This window comes from Ciconia boyciana, chromosome 1 (assembly GCF_034638445.1).
Source record: "Ciconia boyciana chromosome 1, ASM3463844v1, whole genome shotgun sequence".
NCBI lineage: Eukaryota > Metazoa > Chordata > Aves > Ciconiiformes > Ciconiidae > Ciconia > Ciconia boyciana.
In genome coordinates, this window is record NC_132934.1 from 198,777,737 (window position 1) to 198,792,776 (window position 15,040).

The 15,040-nt window shown below is 34.8% G+C and overlaps 1 protein-coding gene across 4 annotated transcripts in view; it reads right to left on the minus strand.

Annotated features, from left to right (window-relative positions):
• Window positions 1-883: 883 nt before the first annotated feature.
• Window positions 884-15,040, minus strand: part of TNFRSF19 (TNF receptor superfamily member 19) — a 64,494-nt gene continuing 50,337 nt past the window's right edge. For all 4 annotated transcript variants that reach the window (XM_072854920.1, XM_072854930.1, XM_072854950.1 and 1 more), the window contains 5 exons: window positions 11,134-11,298; window positions 9,731-9,856; window positions 8,846-8,948; window positions 6,291-6,691; window positions 884-3,206 (listed from right to left, as the gene is read on the minus strand). In XM_072854920.1, coding sequence (XP_072711021.1) covers window positions 6,298-6,691; window positions 8,846-8,948; window positions 9,731-9,856; window positions 11,134-11,298 — 788 coding nt within the window. In that variant the 3' untranslated portion in view covers window positions 884-3,206; window positions 6,291-6,297. The remainder of the gene's footprint in view (window positions 3,207-6,290; window positions 6,692-8,845; window positions 8,949-9,730; window positions 9,857-11,133; window positions 11,299-15,040) is intronic.

Genomic DNA, 15,040 nt, shown 5'->3' on the forward strand with positions numbered 1-15,040 from the left:
AAATGACCTGGCTTTATGTTACCTACCATCCTTACCTGGATTCAGTTTCCAGTCACTGCTGCTTACGTCTTTACCATAAGAAGTCATGTAATTATATGCAATTATCAAAGTATTACTCTTTCTTTGCAGTCCTCTACTCTTGTCAGTCAAACCATCCCTTCCCTTTCTTAATCATTTAAACTGTACAGCATCCCATTTGAGTAACATTTTTCTGAATCTTTTCAACATATAAACCTTCTGGACAATGTTTGAAAAATGGCCTAAATAATCACGGGTAATTCTCGAATTGGTATTCTCTAATTCCCTCTTTCTTCAACCAAGGTTTGAAACTGCTCTTGCTGCTGCAGTGCAAGACAAGTGCAGGCTCTGTTGGTACTAATCAGGGCCATGATTAGGGCATCCTTTTCTGTTTCAAGAATACTGCTACTCTCATTATTTACGTATCTATCTTGTCTGAAACAGTCTACTGTGTGGAGTACTTGGTTTTCTTTTCAAAGACATTATACAGACAGCAATCTGTGGTGCCTACCAGCTTTTTTTTCTTTCTTGAGAAGCAAAATTTTGAAAAGATTCTGAAGCACTGTGATTTTAAGGACTGATGTTAACTTCCTGCTTCTTCAAGGTTCTCCAGCTTGAAGAACGATGCTACTGTTAAACAGTAAGCATCTCAAGACAAAGAGGTACCAAATTATACCGTAATTTTAATGGATTTTGGAATTTGGAATTCTATTAATTCATTATGGAATTCTAAAAATAATAAAATAATTGATCACTAACTTTCTATAGAATGCTATTATTAATTTGAGATCAACAAACCAAGACTGGTTCATGTAACGTTTTATTCACAAGTAGAAAAAGTATTACAAAACAGTTTATACAAGATTTTAATTTACATTCCTTAAAGGAGTATTTAAAACAGCACTATAAGTCCCTAGACGTGGTATGTGGGCAGTCTAAATGCGGTGGTAGTGTATGTTTTCTATTGGCATGTACAACATTGCTTGCCACAGGCAATATAAAAAAGACCAATTTGGTTAAATTAAGGAAAAAAGTATATACACAATATACACATATATTTAAAAAGCACTCTTCATTTTTTCCTCCCAATTTGCTCTCAAGCTGTTCTGTCACTCATTTAAAGAAATGAGTATTTTTCTCTAGAGTTGCCGGACAAAACCAATTATACAAAGTGTAAATTCCAATGGGAAAACATACTTACTGTGGCAGATGCTGGCAAAACTTTTGAACATAGCATTTTAAAGAACTGTTATTACTGAAAAGTTAAATCTCCATATGTTCTAAAAATATCTTGCCATATACTGAAATGCACATTGGATTTTTTCTATTTACAAAGTATATACAAAGAAGCACACATCTCTTCATGCACATGTAGTGAAAAATAATGTTTTGCCACTTCTTAAATGTATGAAAGTATCCAAAGAAATTATTCAAAACTACTCTTATTTGACTAGACACTCTAAAGTATTTAGCTGAGTAACGGTACTTCCTGTATAACTGTGTATTATTCTGTCAGTGACCAAATGGTGGTATTTACTACTTAAAAAAAAAAATAAATCTCTTACATAATTTCTTCACTTACTTTGGTTTGAATTTGATAACTGTTATTCAGGATTTCTGCACACATGAATAATCTCACTGGTTTTAGCTGAAGCATCTTACTGCCTTGGCTGCCTATACTGGCTTTAGCTATTCTTGTGCAGGTTCAATCTTTTACTGGGTGCTTCAAAGCAAAAGTCTTTTCCATTATGGAATATGAATACTGTCTCAACATTTCCATTGCCACACAAACCATATGGGGAAAGATGAGTCATATTTATTGCAAATTTGCATTTCTTTTGCTGATTGCTTTGCTTTTGTCAAGGCACATTGGCTACTTTAAAGAATAATTGCTAGAGTTCATCACTGACAAGTTTGAGCCTGTTGAATGTAATGAATCAGTAGAGATTACTGGGATTACTCACAGGAGTGAAAACTATTTTAGGGATAAAAATGGCTGCAGAACAAATGGTATTATGGGATGTGGTGCAACAAACTGCAGTTAAAATAATCTTCAAGAACAATGAGGGTGGAGAGTTGATAATTTACTAGGCATGCACGCAACTTTGAGGATTCAATTCAGAGTTGTTTTTTTTTTTAAATTATGAATTAATTTTTATATTTTGTGTGGAAAAATGGAATTTACACAATATTACAGTGAGAAAGACAGAGTGACATGAATAAAAAGGCCTGCTAAATGAATGAATTAGGTCACTGTGAAGCTTGACCCTTAAAAATATTGCATTACTAACAATATTAGTAATAGTCTCATTGTATGAATACTTTCATGGCACACCTGCTATAGTTTGACATTTTGATGTGACAGTCAATTACATTTATTTCAACATCCAAAAATTACATGCTGTAACAACAAGTGCTGTATTCCAACACTGAGACTACCAATTAAATACAACATCCCTATCTATATGGCTGACTTGCATTAAACTAAATCTAATTTAAAGCTAATCTCCTGCTATATTTAACAAAACAATGCCCCCTCCCACAAGTGTAATAATTGGATGGAGGAGACTTCAACCATACATATTGTAACATGCAAATTCTTTAACTCCCCAAACTAGCTTATTGACTATAATGTAATATATAATAAAAGCTTCAGTTTATCAATAGATGATCCTTGCATAAATAGAAATGTTTATTTTCTAAGTCCTTCAACAGCAGGAAACTGATTTAAAATTACAACCAGCCAAAAATATCCAAATGCATGCATAAATCTGCAAGCAGAATAACTGGCAACGTCTTGTCCCATGCCTTCTGACATCTGTAACCATATTTAAGATACCCACCTAAACACACTGAAGTATTTATATTTCTTGCTGTATTTACATATAATTTTAAGCTCACTCCATTAGACTTTTTGAGAATGTGAGGGAATAGAAGGTTCTTTTTTTAAAAGAGATGCAAAAGGTCATAAATCCACTTTCAGGGTTCTCCTAGGATTCTCCTTGAAGTCTCACTTTACAGCTGTTATGGCTCAGATGCAACTGCTCAGAAGGTGTGAAATGATGCCATTTTTTCCATCTGGTTTTGAAACCATGCAACATTGAAGACCACACTAAGTTTGATGAGAATCAGCAGAGGAGCATAAGGGAAGCATTCAGCTTTAGTGCTGAGAGAAATAGCTTGGTTTCCTAAAAGAAAGTGATAGAGCAGTTGTTACATAAACTCATAAAAAACCTGTATGTACTTCTATACGTGAATAAACACTAAAAAAATACACCTATACTTACTGCTTGCTGTAAAGATTCACCTAAACCTGAAGACTGAACCTGTATTAAAACACCCATTAAAACCCTTATATTTATGTGCACATAAATAAAAACATGTGTCCTGGTTTCAGCTGGGATAGACTTAATTTTCTTCCTAGTAGCTAATACAGTGCTATGTTTTGAATGTAGTTGAGAATAATGTTGATAACACACTGGTGTTTTAGTTGTTGCTAAGTAATGCTTACACTAGTCAAGGACTTTTCAGCTTCCCATGCTCTGCCAGGTGCACAAGAAACTGGGAGGGGGCACAGCCAAGATAGTTGACCCAAACTGGCCAAAGGGCTATTCCATACCATATGGCATCATGCTCAGTATATAAACTGGGGGGAGTTGGCTGGGGTCAGTGATCACTGCTCAGGGATCAGTTGGCAGGTGGTGAGCGGCTGTATCTCTTGGTTGACCCCCCCCCCCCGCCTTGGGTTTTGTTCCTCTCTCTCGTTATTTTCCTTTCCATTATTATTATTATTATTATTATTATTATTATTATTATTATTATTATTATTATTATTATATTTCAATTATTAAACTGTTCTTATCTCAGCCCATGAGTTTTCTTATTTGGGCTTTTCTGATTCTCTCCCCCATCCCCCTGGGAGATGGGAGGGTGAGCGAGCGGCTGCGTGGTGCTTAGCTGCCAGCTGGGATTAAACCACAACAATCTGCTATCTTCTGATTTTATCACGTTATTATTTATTTTGCAATATAATAATGAAGTATGGCCCTATGCAAAACTCTAATGCACCCACATGTACTAAAAAGACCATTCTTCCCTCAAAATACTTCAAAAAGACAAGAAAGATGAATGGCAAATGGAAAAAATGGGGTAGACTGAGATGAAATAATTTTCTTGGAGTTGTACAGCTGTCAGAGTTCAGCCTGAAAATACATCTCAGGTAAGCCTAGTCCTGGTCCTGTCCCTCAGATGCTACTTAAATTTCTCCACCAAAGATGCATATATAATGATGCACTGTACAGTCTGAATATGGAGAAATTGTACAAAATGAATCAATAAAGTCTATTAAAGAAAAAAAATGACAAAAAACCTAACTTGCTTGGTCCCAAACTATCTTGCTTATTCAGAATTATACACAAATCTCAGTAACACATGATAGTACAAATCCGCCAAAGAATACAGGATTTTGAAATGTCAGAGAAAATGTCTACATACACAAAGGAATCAGTAAGAAAATTCACAATTTATATAACATAACAAGTATGGTGAAATGTAAGTTAATTTTCATAGTGATATTTTGAGATTCTGTGGTTCCTTTAATGTAGAAAAACTAAATAATATTAATCACATACCTCTGAAGTTGATACATGGTTCAGTGGGAAAAAACCCACAAACTTTCAATTTTTAAAATCTTGTTAATATGGAAATATATTCCCTTAGGACATCAAGAGAGCATTCAAGTTCCATTGATAACTGCTGAAAAACTGGGAACTCGCAGCGTCGAGATTTGCAGTCATAGCCATGTCACTGTCCCTTCCTATATATACCTAGACCATACGACTATCACCTATTGATATTTGGCATACACCAAAATGAAACTATGACAATTGCTATCTAACACATGGGCAGTTAGTGCCAGACATTGTTACAGACTAAACTATATATTGTAAATAATATATTGAGAAAAATATGTGCGACCTAGATAAGGTTGATATTTTCAGTGACAGCAGTAGATTTTCAGGATGATATCCAAGTTCCATTGAAGTCAATGGCAAAAAAATTTACTGACTTAGCAGTCTGTTTACCTCCCTTTCCTTCTCTTGAAAACGTCATCTAAAGAATTAAGGCTTGATTTACGAGGAATTAACTACTGCACTTACATGTTTTCAGAATATGCATATTTTTTTGTTAAACACTAATTACTTTCTACTTCTTATTTAAGAACAATATGAAAGTGGCATGCAAACCAAATGGAAGAGGATCAAAGGAAGGCAGTTTTATTTCTGCAGATGACCCCAAATTTTCCTAATTACAGATAGCATAATTTTCTTAATTAAGTTTGGTGGATTATTAATATTAGTGACAACTGCTTCTGTTCCTGCCTCTGTGTACATGCACAGGAGACTATTTCAGCTTTCCAGCCACAGCCTGCATAGCTCTCGAGTAACAACGCCAGTACACATGCCATAATTTGGGATCCTTTCACAGATTAGCTACTTGTTGCTCCAAGTTACTTCCAATAGTAGAAAATGCTGTTTTAAAAATACAGAGCACAGCTAATGTTCAAAAAGATATAATGATGAAGCAGTAGCAGAGTGACTTTTTTTGATGGTTATATTGTTATGCGGTAGAGATGATTGTTTATCACCTCTTCTCATTTTGACCTCAGACCTGCATTTTCTCTGAACTTTTATAGATTAAATTCTATTCTATGGACAAATTTATGGAATGTTTTATCTGATGACATGGGAATATGAATGGCATTAAAAAGCATTTGAGATTTTCTATTCTGTTTCTGCTACTGCTGTAGTAACTTCACAGAGAAGGCTTTGTAAATATTTTTGGATGAACACTTGCATGTCTTTTATGCTTTGTTTACAATGAGCAAAGACAAATCCTCAGTTCTTCCCTCATAAACAAGGACTAGCCTCACATAATAGTTTGGTCATAAGGCTATTAAACTGATTTTTTTCCCCTGAAATTTAATGAAAAAAAACCCCTGATAAAAGCTGACTGGTATACAGACTTCTCCCTGTATTCTGGTTCATATTATCTCAACATTACAGTTTGAGTAATTACACCTTTCAAATTCAGTCAATGATTTAAAAATGTGAAACTGTTGGATCTCTTGTAGAGTTTTAATTTATTTCAGCAATAGCTAGGTGTAACCTATGGAGAAACATAACCCTACAACTTTTTACAATTCTATTTTATCTAGCTCTCCATGCCGCCTTGAGTACTCATTCTCACTCCTTTGTAGTTACGTTTTTTACCTCTTTATCAGTCTGTAGAGTCATTTGCTGTTCCATTACGCTTTCTCTTTGGCTGGGTTTCAGCAGCTGCTGAATTCTGAAGTGATGAAACCTCTATGCATGTTCTGTGTTTGGAGATTTCAAAGGACTTTGCAACGTTTCCATCAAGAGACTTAGCTGAAATAAGTACTTCACTTAGTTCCTGGTTATTATCCAGCTCAACAGTGGCTGCATTTTCAGTCTCAGGGCTGCAGGATTTTGCAGATCCTCCAGCCAGTTCTGAATATGATTCACAAAAAGAAATGCTGTCACAACAAGCTGAGTTTTGCATGAGAGGCCAAGCATCTGAAATGTCTCCACAGGCAGAGTGTGAAAGAGAACCAAGGAAGGTAGGAATCATTTCTCCAACAGAATCAGAAGCCCTGCAAAGGGATAAAAGACACATGGTTTCAAAAGCATTCCAGAAAATATTATCAGTATTGTAATTATTGTCATTAGTAATTATAGGTATTTCAAGAAGGTTTAACAGGGTTATATTAAGTTAATACTCTAGAGGCATCCTGTACAAACAAATTCTTTTGAAAAGGAATACATTTTGTTCCTCATCTGGAAATGAAGAAAGCTCTGGAGAACACTACTAAAGGTAAAGAGGATGCCTAGAGCCCTTCATAACTGTGCATTCAGGCTTCTAGAACACATGAACTAAAGTTGGGGTTGTTTATAGTCTAAAGAACAGAAATATGATAAAAAATACTATAGTAGTGTTCAGATACAAAGACTGTTGCAAAGAGGAAGGAATTTATTTGTTCTCAATGCATGGAGGGGTGTGTTGAGACAAGATATAACAGGCTTAAATTGGAGCAAGAAAGATGTTTGGGAAGACTGTGGAATCTCCAACTCTAGGGGGTTTTTTTCCAAAAAAACCCAGGCTAGACAAATACCTAATAGAAGTAAAAGAAGTAAAGTGGGTTCAGACTGGGAGAAGGTAATAGACAACAAGAGTGCTTGAAACTCCTTCTATCTGCGTGATTTCATATTGAACATGCATTCACTTTAGATTTTTCAGTTTGTTCTGTCTAGCCTTCAAAATGTGAGAAATTTTTCTCCTATTCTCTTTCATGTGGAAAGGACATAATATTAAAGAAGGGTGAGCATTTTAAATTCTCACAAGGATTATTTTTATTTTATGGAAAATGGAAGAAAGTGGAAGTAGAAACTCAATATTATCTATCTCAAGTGTATTTAAAGTGCATGATGATACTGGCATGTCTGACTGCACTATACATGCCTATCTCTGTTGAAAGCCCAGTAATGTTTTTTACTATAGTATACCAAAATAAGTATTAACAAAACCAAAAAGATATATTAATATGTTCTATTTCAAAAAACTGTCTACAGATTTATAAAGCTGCAAAGGCTATATTAAGTCTGATATACAGTAAAAATTTGTGTGACAAAACTCATCCCACATTAACATTGCCTATAACAGATTTTAAGTAGCCTTACTCATTTCCAAAACATGATGCTTTAATAGCTTTGATATTCACACAAAGCATTTTCATAGATGAGGCCAAAAGTCAGGACATTGCACCACAATTGAAGGAAATACATTATTTTGGCAAAGGAAACTGGAGCAAACTCCATTTCTACTGGAAGGAACCACGGGATCTTTGATGTCCACATAGCATGGATATAACATTTATTTTTAAAGCCTTAACCAAAAGATCCCTCACAAAGTACACGACTCTCAATTTGTCAGCCTTGGTGGTATAAAAGGATGACTCAAGCTTGCTGGTATTTAAACAAGTTGTTATAAAAAATATAGGTATTTTGTATCTTGTACTTAGGTCACTAAGTCACCTTGCATAAACAATATCTATGAAGAAGCTGCCTCTACATTTTTAGCTACATTTGGCCGCAAGAACAAAACAGCTGGAGACCAATTTAAACCTTATATGGAAAATGATTCTCGCTAAAATAAATAAATACATCCTGTGTTAAATCTGTAACCAGGAAACTCTGAATGACACCATAAATTTTATATATTTAGCTCATGGCACTGCTGTAGAAATAACTACTCTACTACTGTATTTATATTCAGCTGATCAGAAGAAAATAAGGGTTACAATCTGGTAGAAATTCAGATATAATAGATATTTCAAATCTCACAGTCATTAAGAGTTTCTAAAAAAAGAAAATCTTCATGACACTTCTAAACTGTACCTTAATCCCCCCAGATTCACAGGTTTATGCCACACCCTGCTAACCCATAGCAGAAGAGGGGGTCACCAAAGCCTCTAAGGCACCATAGAGTAAGAGAAAGACTATCTGCTTGTGAGAGAAGTCACTTGCTTCTTCTTCAGAGAAACCGATATATCAAGTCAGCATTTATTACGTAATACTTACTTAAAATAAATTTTTCACCATAAACCTGGTTTTGCCCAAACGGGAGGATATGGCTACAGTTCATCAAAATCCCTCATTCCACTCCAAACAGCTATTGTATCTGTGTAAATACTAATTTGACAGCATAAAAAAAATTTAATGTTTAATGGACGTTTATAAAACTAAGTTACCTTTCATTGAGCGTAGTCTGTGAGTGGAACGCACAACTGTGACTGCTGTGCTCCATGCTACAGGTTTCATCACAGCACAGTGATGGAATCAAGTGAACTGGTCCTAAGGAATTAAAATTAATTTAATAATGTTAAAAGTGTTAAAGCTCTGTATAAACTTAGTCTCTGTACTCTTTCAAACCTGAGTATTGGTTTGCCAGTTACATTACAATATACAGATTGAGGAAAGAGATTTCTTATTCCAAAAAATGGGTTCTTTAATTTATTACTTTAAAATCGAATTACGTATAAAAGCCAAGCCCTTCCTCCAGGAGGAATATAGATGCCAGTCATGAATATCTACTTTTTAAATTAATTTGCTTTCCAATTAGACAGGCGTGAGAGGAAGTACAACATTCTGAGTTAACATATTAGGATGATATTTAAGCCTGTAGTCTTGTGCTAAATTATGTATTTGTTAACCTCATAAATGCATCTGTTCTGATACGACTTCACAAAATCTCAATGATTTGAATTGTTCAGGTTGTTAATGTCCTTTAGCATTCATATCACGTTCTTAGATACTGTCTGGTAAATCCTTCACACTAATTTAAGCCTCAAAGCCAGATGCAGTGCTATTTTTATCAGAAAGAAAGGAGATAGACATTTAAAGCTTTTTTTTTTTTTTAAGTGAAGGGCCATTGGAATGAAAACAGGAAAAATAAATAATAATCAAATAGCTACTTAGAAATTCTATCTGCTTATTGAGAAATTAGCCTAGGACAACGGGTAGTTTGACAATGTTAGCTCTGTAGTTAAAGTTAAATGTAACAACTCAAGTGTTAGATAACTGTCAGATAAATGTTCATCATGCCATAAAGTCACCTTTTAGTAGACCTAACATACCACATGTCTGTGATGTGCTTCTCTGGCACTGGCAACATGTTCTGTGGTCATATTCATTTAGCCGTGGTCTATCAAAACATGACAATTCAGAGCCATTGTAGTGAACGTCTTGTGATCTCAGAGACCCTTTGGACAAAATGAATAAAAATATATATTATGATATATATAAAATGATATCCTTTTTCCTGTTCAGAGCCTTCTATCTTCACAGAATGCTTAAATATCATACTATACAGTATTTCCATACATTTTCCAATTGAAAGATCCACAATTATCATGTGGTTTCATATAACGTAAACCACAGATTTCGCAACAAACCCTAGAACAGCTGGTTCAACTACAGCCTCTTCTGGGAAGATATCTGCTCTTATTTTGATGATTTGAGAGTATATCTTATTCACTGTACGTTTTCTCAGTGTTTAACGATTCTCAGTGATTCTCATCTGAAATTTCCCACATTCAGCTTTCACCTACTGGGATTCTATTTATGTTATCTTACAGAACTTTATATTAACAGCAGACGTCCTTTAATCTGTATAATTGTAGGCCAAGGGAAACCAGTTACTAAACTTCACTAACTTAAGTTTGAATTCACTATGTCTGAATTTCTCAAAACTTACATTGTAAAGCATCTTCTAGGTTAGGAACAATTCTTACAATGCCTCTCTCAGTCTTTTTATTTTTGCATGTGCTCTAAGCAGTGATAATATCAATTCTTCCTAGATATTATTCTTGTTTCACATCCAGGGTTGATTAGAAGCTATAAACATATTTTAATAAAAGTTTTTTAAAATGATAAATGGGAACTAGAGTGCTTTTGACTTTTCTCTTTCTTCATTTAAATTAAGGGGCAGAAAAATGTTTATTATAAACAAACTGAATTACATGGATGAGCTGGTATGGATTTTTTTTTAAATTTACAAATCTAACTGGCTTAGGCATTTAATTCATCTTGAATATGCCCATAAAACCAAAATTGTTAATGACAAATCTGCTATTTACACTGGCCACATTCATTATCTTGATGAGCTAATCTGTGTTTCACAATCGCATGTGATGCACACATCCTCCAAGCTGGTATTTCCACATTGGCATTGCAACTCTAACGACGTCCCAGCTTGGATCCTGAATGGTCCAAATATATCTGTCCAGCATCTAACAGTATGACACAGAATTAATGCAACTGGACTATTTCTGGACATCTGCACAGCATTTTCTCAGTAGAAGCTGGAACATCCACAGTGAGCTGGCAAACTTGTACGGAGTCGGGCTTCTGCTAGCTTGTTCATCTCAATGCTAAACTTGCTTGAATGCTGTAGACATTTATTTACCTACAGAGGGATCTGCCAAACTAATACCGATATATAAACATTACAAAGAAAGAGTAATAACTGGAAACTCACAGCTTGGTTTCTTCTCCATAAACTGCCTCTTACAATAGATAACACAAAGAATAAGAAGAGCTAAGAGCACTGTTGCAAGTGCACTGCATATAACAGCTGCTAGAGCAGTGTCTCGAGGACTGGAAGCAGTTGAAGGGATCTTCACAAGATTTACTTTGGTGGTACCTGAAATATGATTAAATAATAGTTAAGGCAAACTGTAAACATTTCAGGAATATAGTCACGTAAATGAAAGTCTGGGAAATAGAAGAGGTTTGTAGCACAGCAAAAAAAGGATGTTCCATCTGCTAATGTATAAACATTAGTTGCACATATAGAGAGATACGATTATCAGCAACCACATTACGAACAAAATCTTAAAAAAAATATATTGCAAAAGGAGTGACAATGAGTGGAGATGCACACAAACACATACTGACTGTCCATGAGACTGGAATCAGATCTTCACCATGAAAACAAAGACCTCTCAATTTTTAATGTCAGATGATTTTAATATGGAGAACATTTCCTAGTGTATAGTTGAGAAAGCTATCCACTAGAGGGAGTCACAAATACATGAACTTCCCTTAATAAGGAAACTTTCTGAGAACTGAGACACCCACAGAAGTTCAAATGCTGTCAAAGCTATCATTTTGCCTGGTTGCGTACGTCATGACACCATGGTAATTTCTAGGATCAAACCTAGGATTTCAACTGTGCTAACTTTTTTTATTCAGCGATAGTTTTTTAATACAGATAATACCTCTAGTAAAAATTCAACAGATTGACTTTATATCCATATTAGTAAAGATTTAAGCAGTGTTTCTAGCTTTGACAAACACTGTTACTTTTAGGTGGAAAGTGAAAAAGATTTTAAGAGTATCAGAACTTTAACTACAACTATTGAAACGATCTTAAATTACGAATGGTGTTTTAAAATTAAATTATTTTTTAACAACTTATGAATTTTGATAGCTCATCTATTTCAATCTACTTTGAAGTCCACATCAATTCAATAATATTTTATGAGAAAAAGGAACAAAACATTGAGCATTTCTCTGACAGCAAATTTTCTAAAAACCACAAACCATACTTTATTAACTTATAAAAATAAGTTAAAGGTGCCTATTTACCCCAGAAAATCTTTGGTTAAAACCTAAAGATTATAATTTCCTAAGAAATGGTCCATGCAGTCATAAGTTTAATTGGGAGATAAATGTCTGCCAGAGTATATTAAAATCACTAATCAAATTGTACATACATACAATTGTTTGATCTCTTAACTGCAATATAATAAGCAGGAGAGAACTTACTAGCTTAGTTAGTGCAATCAATGGAATTGTATTACTCAGGAATAATTTTCTGAAATAATTATGTTATCTCCTCCACACACATCAAACGTGGGCACCAAAGCATTTACGATACCATACTGTTTTGTTGTAATGGCCAGATTGCCAAAAAGCTAGGTATTTTGAAAATCAACTTAATTCCATTGAATTCTAAGTCTTCAGACCACTTAACACCAAAGAAAATATTAACTTCTAGGAAATAAAGGATCCAAAATTTTTAAAAAAGACACCCAACATACCCAACATATTCAATAAAAACAGTTTCTGTGGATTATCATGTAATTGCTGGTAAGTGGGGGAATATAAAAAAGTGGACAGGTCAGATCACGGCTATTATTCAGAAGAAAGAATGTTTAGTTGTTAATTTCCTGATTTCAATGTGAAGAGAAACAAGTGTTACTGCATTTACATCTACTCAAATATTTCTGTTTGCCTTTCATTTGTACTATTATGTTCCACTGTCACATTAAAAGTGTGAAGAGCAAATTTATAGCAGATCTTTTAAATATCCTTTTAACTTGCCAAATTGGACAGAGTGGAGCTACTGGAGAGAGTCCATTGAAGTGCCACAAAAATTATTGAGGAACTGGAGCCTCTCTCCTATGATGAAAGGCTGAGAGAGCTGTGACTGTTCAGCCTGGAGAAGAGAAGGCTCAGGGAAGCTCATCAATGTGTATAAATCCTTGAAGGGAGGGTGCAAAGAGGACAGAGCCAGGCTCTTTTCATTGGACCAGAGGCAACGGGCACAAACTGAAACACAGGAGATTCCCCCTGACCATCAGGAAACACTTTTTTAACTGTGAGGGTAACCGAGCACTGGCACAGACTGACCAGAGTGGTTGTGGAGTCTCCCTCCTTGGACATGCTTAGAAGCCGTCGGGACATGGTGCTGGGCAACCAGCTCTAGGTGACCCTGCTTGAGCAGAGGGGTTGAACCAGATGATCTCCATAGGTTCCTTCCTACTTCAACCATTCTGTGATTCTGAGTTATTAAAATACAGCAGATCTGAAAACTCAAGCCAATAAAGAGGCTGAAGTCTCCTATATAAACTAGAAATACATTTTGTCCTTGTATTTAAATGTTATTTTCATTATCGTAGCAGATGTCTACCTATTATTTGTGTTCTAGATAACAGAATAAAATTCCAATGCAAGGTCTCAGGTACTTTTCCTCTTAAATAATTATTACCTGTCCTTCTCTTTATGTTCTTCTATAATTCCTATTACTCACAGAGCTAAGTTCTATGATCTCTCTTCCAGATCTTCATTGTTATTTAAAAGAAAAAGCAACCAGTGTCACAATCTTTTTGTCATAACTTGAATGCTCTTGGCAGGAGCTTTGCAGTCTTCCACAGAGAAAACTTTTCACTCAGTTTCTAGGATTCTTGCAGCTGTAGTTTTAAGTTTATAGTTTTAACAGACAGCAGCAATTTCTGCAAGGTATGTAAAGTTCCAGGATATAATTCTGTGAGAAGCAGTAAAACAAAGCAGCATTAAAAAAAAAGCTGTCTATACAGCAACGTGTGCTGGCTTTGGCGTGAAAATCAAGGACAGTGCTTTGATATCAGGTTTTCAATTTTAGTCAACTGCCTGACCTAGTATTTAGAAGGTTAAAGACACCCTGGACAAGTCTTTAAAAACACGACAATAAAAAACTGAGCAGAACATCTTCAAACACTTTTCATATCAATATACCTACTTGTATCAATGTACCTACCCAAAAGCACTAAACAGTTCTTAGAAATTAGGCCTTCATAATCAGTAGAAAAAATAATTGTTAATTTTGGAAGCAAAAATAGAACAAGAGCACTGGAGGTGGAGCTGCTATATTTTTCTCTCTCTTCATTTGCTCACAAAATATATCTATTTGCAAGTATAATTACATATTACATATTACATATTCTGGGAAATTCTAAATGACATGTATTCCTTTAGTGCCCATCAGCAACATCCAAACTGGAAATACAGAGATTTTATTTTAAATAGGGATGGCAAAAGTTTAAATTTATTTAGCCATCTAGTTATTTATTTTAATTAGTTGAGTTTGGTTTGTTTAGTTGGTTTTTTTTTTTTAACTTGAGAAAGCAATTTTCTGTTCCTGAGAATGCCTACCACTCATCTTCACCTTCAAAGAACTTTTTGGAATAGCTACTGTGAGCAGTCCATTGTAGTGTAGCTCTAATTATAATGATAGTGATCTTCCCTGCAGAGACCAACATTTCAGAAGTGGATTGCTATTGTAGAAGTGGCCCGTTGGGCATTGCTGAACTCTGCTTTCAGTGTTACTCGGATATGTATGCATTTTCATAAACTCTTTCTCTTTAGGCTCACAGACTTAATGGTCCCATTTCAGTAAAGCAAGGAGGTGCATTTTAAACTTTAAACTTGTACTTACATCTATTAAATGATTACATGATTAAATTTAAATATGTAATTAAACACTTTGTGAATTGGACGTGATACATTAAGAAAGGAGGGAGGAGGTGCACACTCTTTTATGATTCTGGAAAGCATGTGCATATTATGCATCACAAAAATAAAACAAAAAATATTTTATTTAAGAAATAGATTTCCTTTTC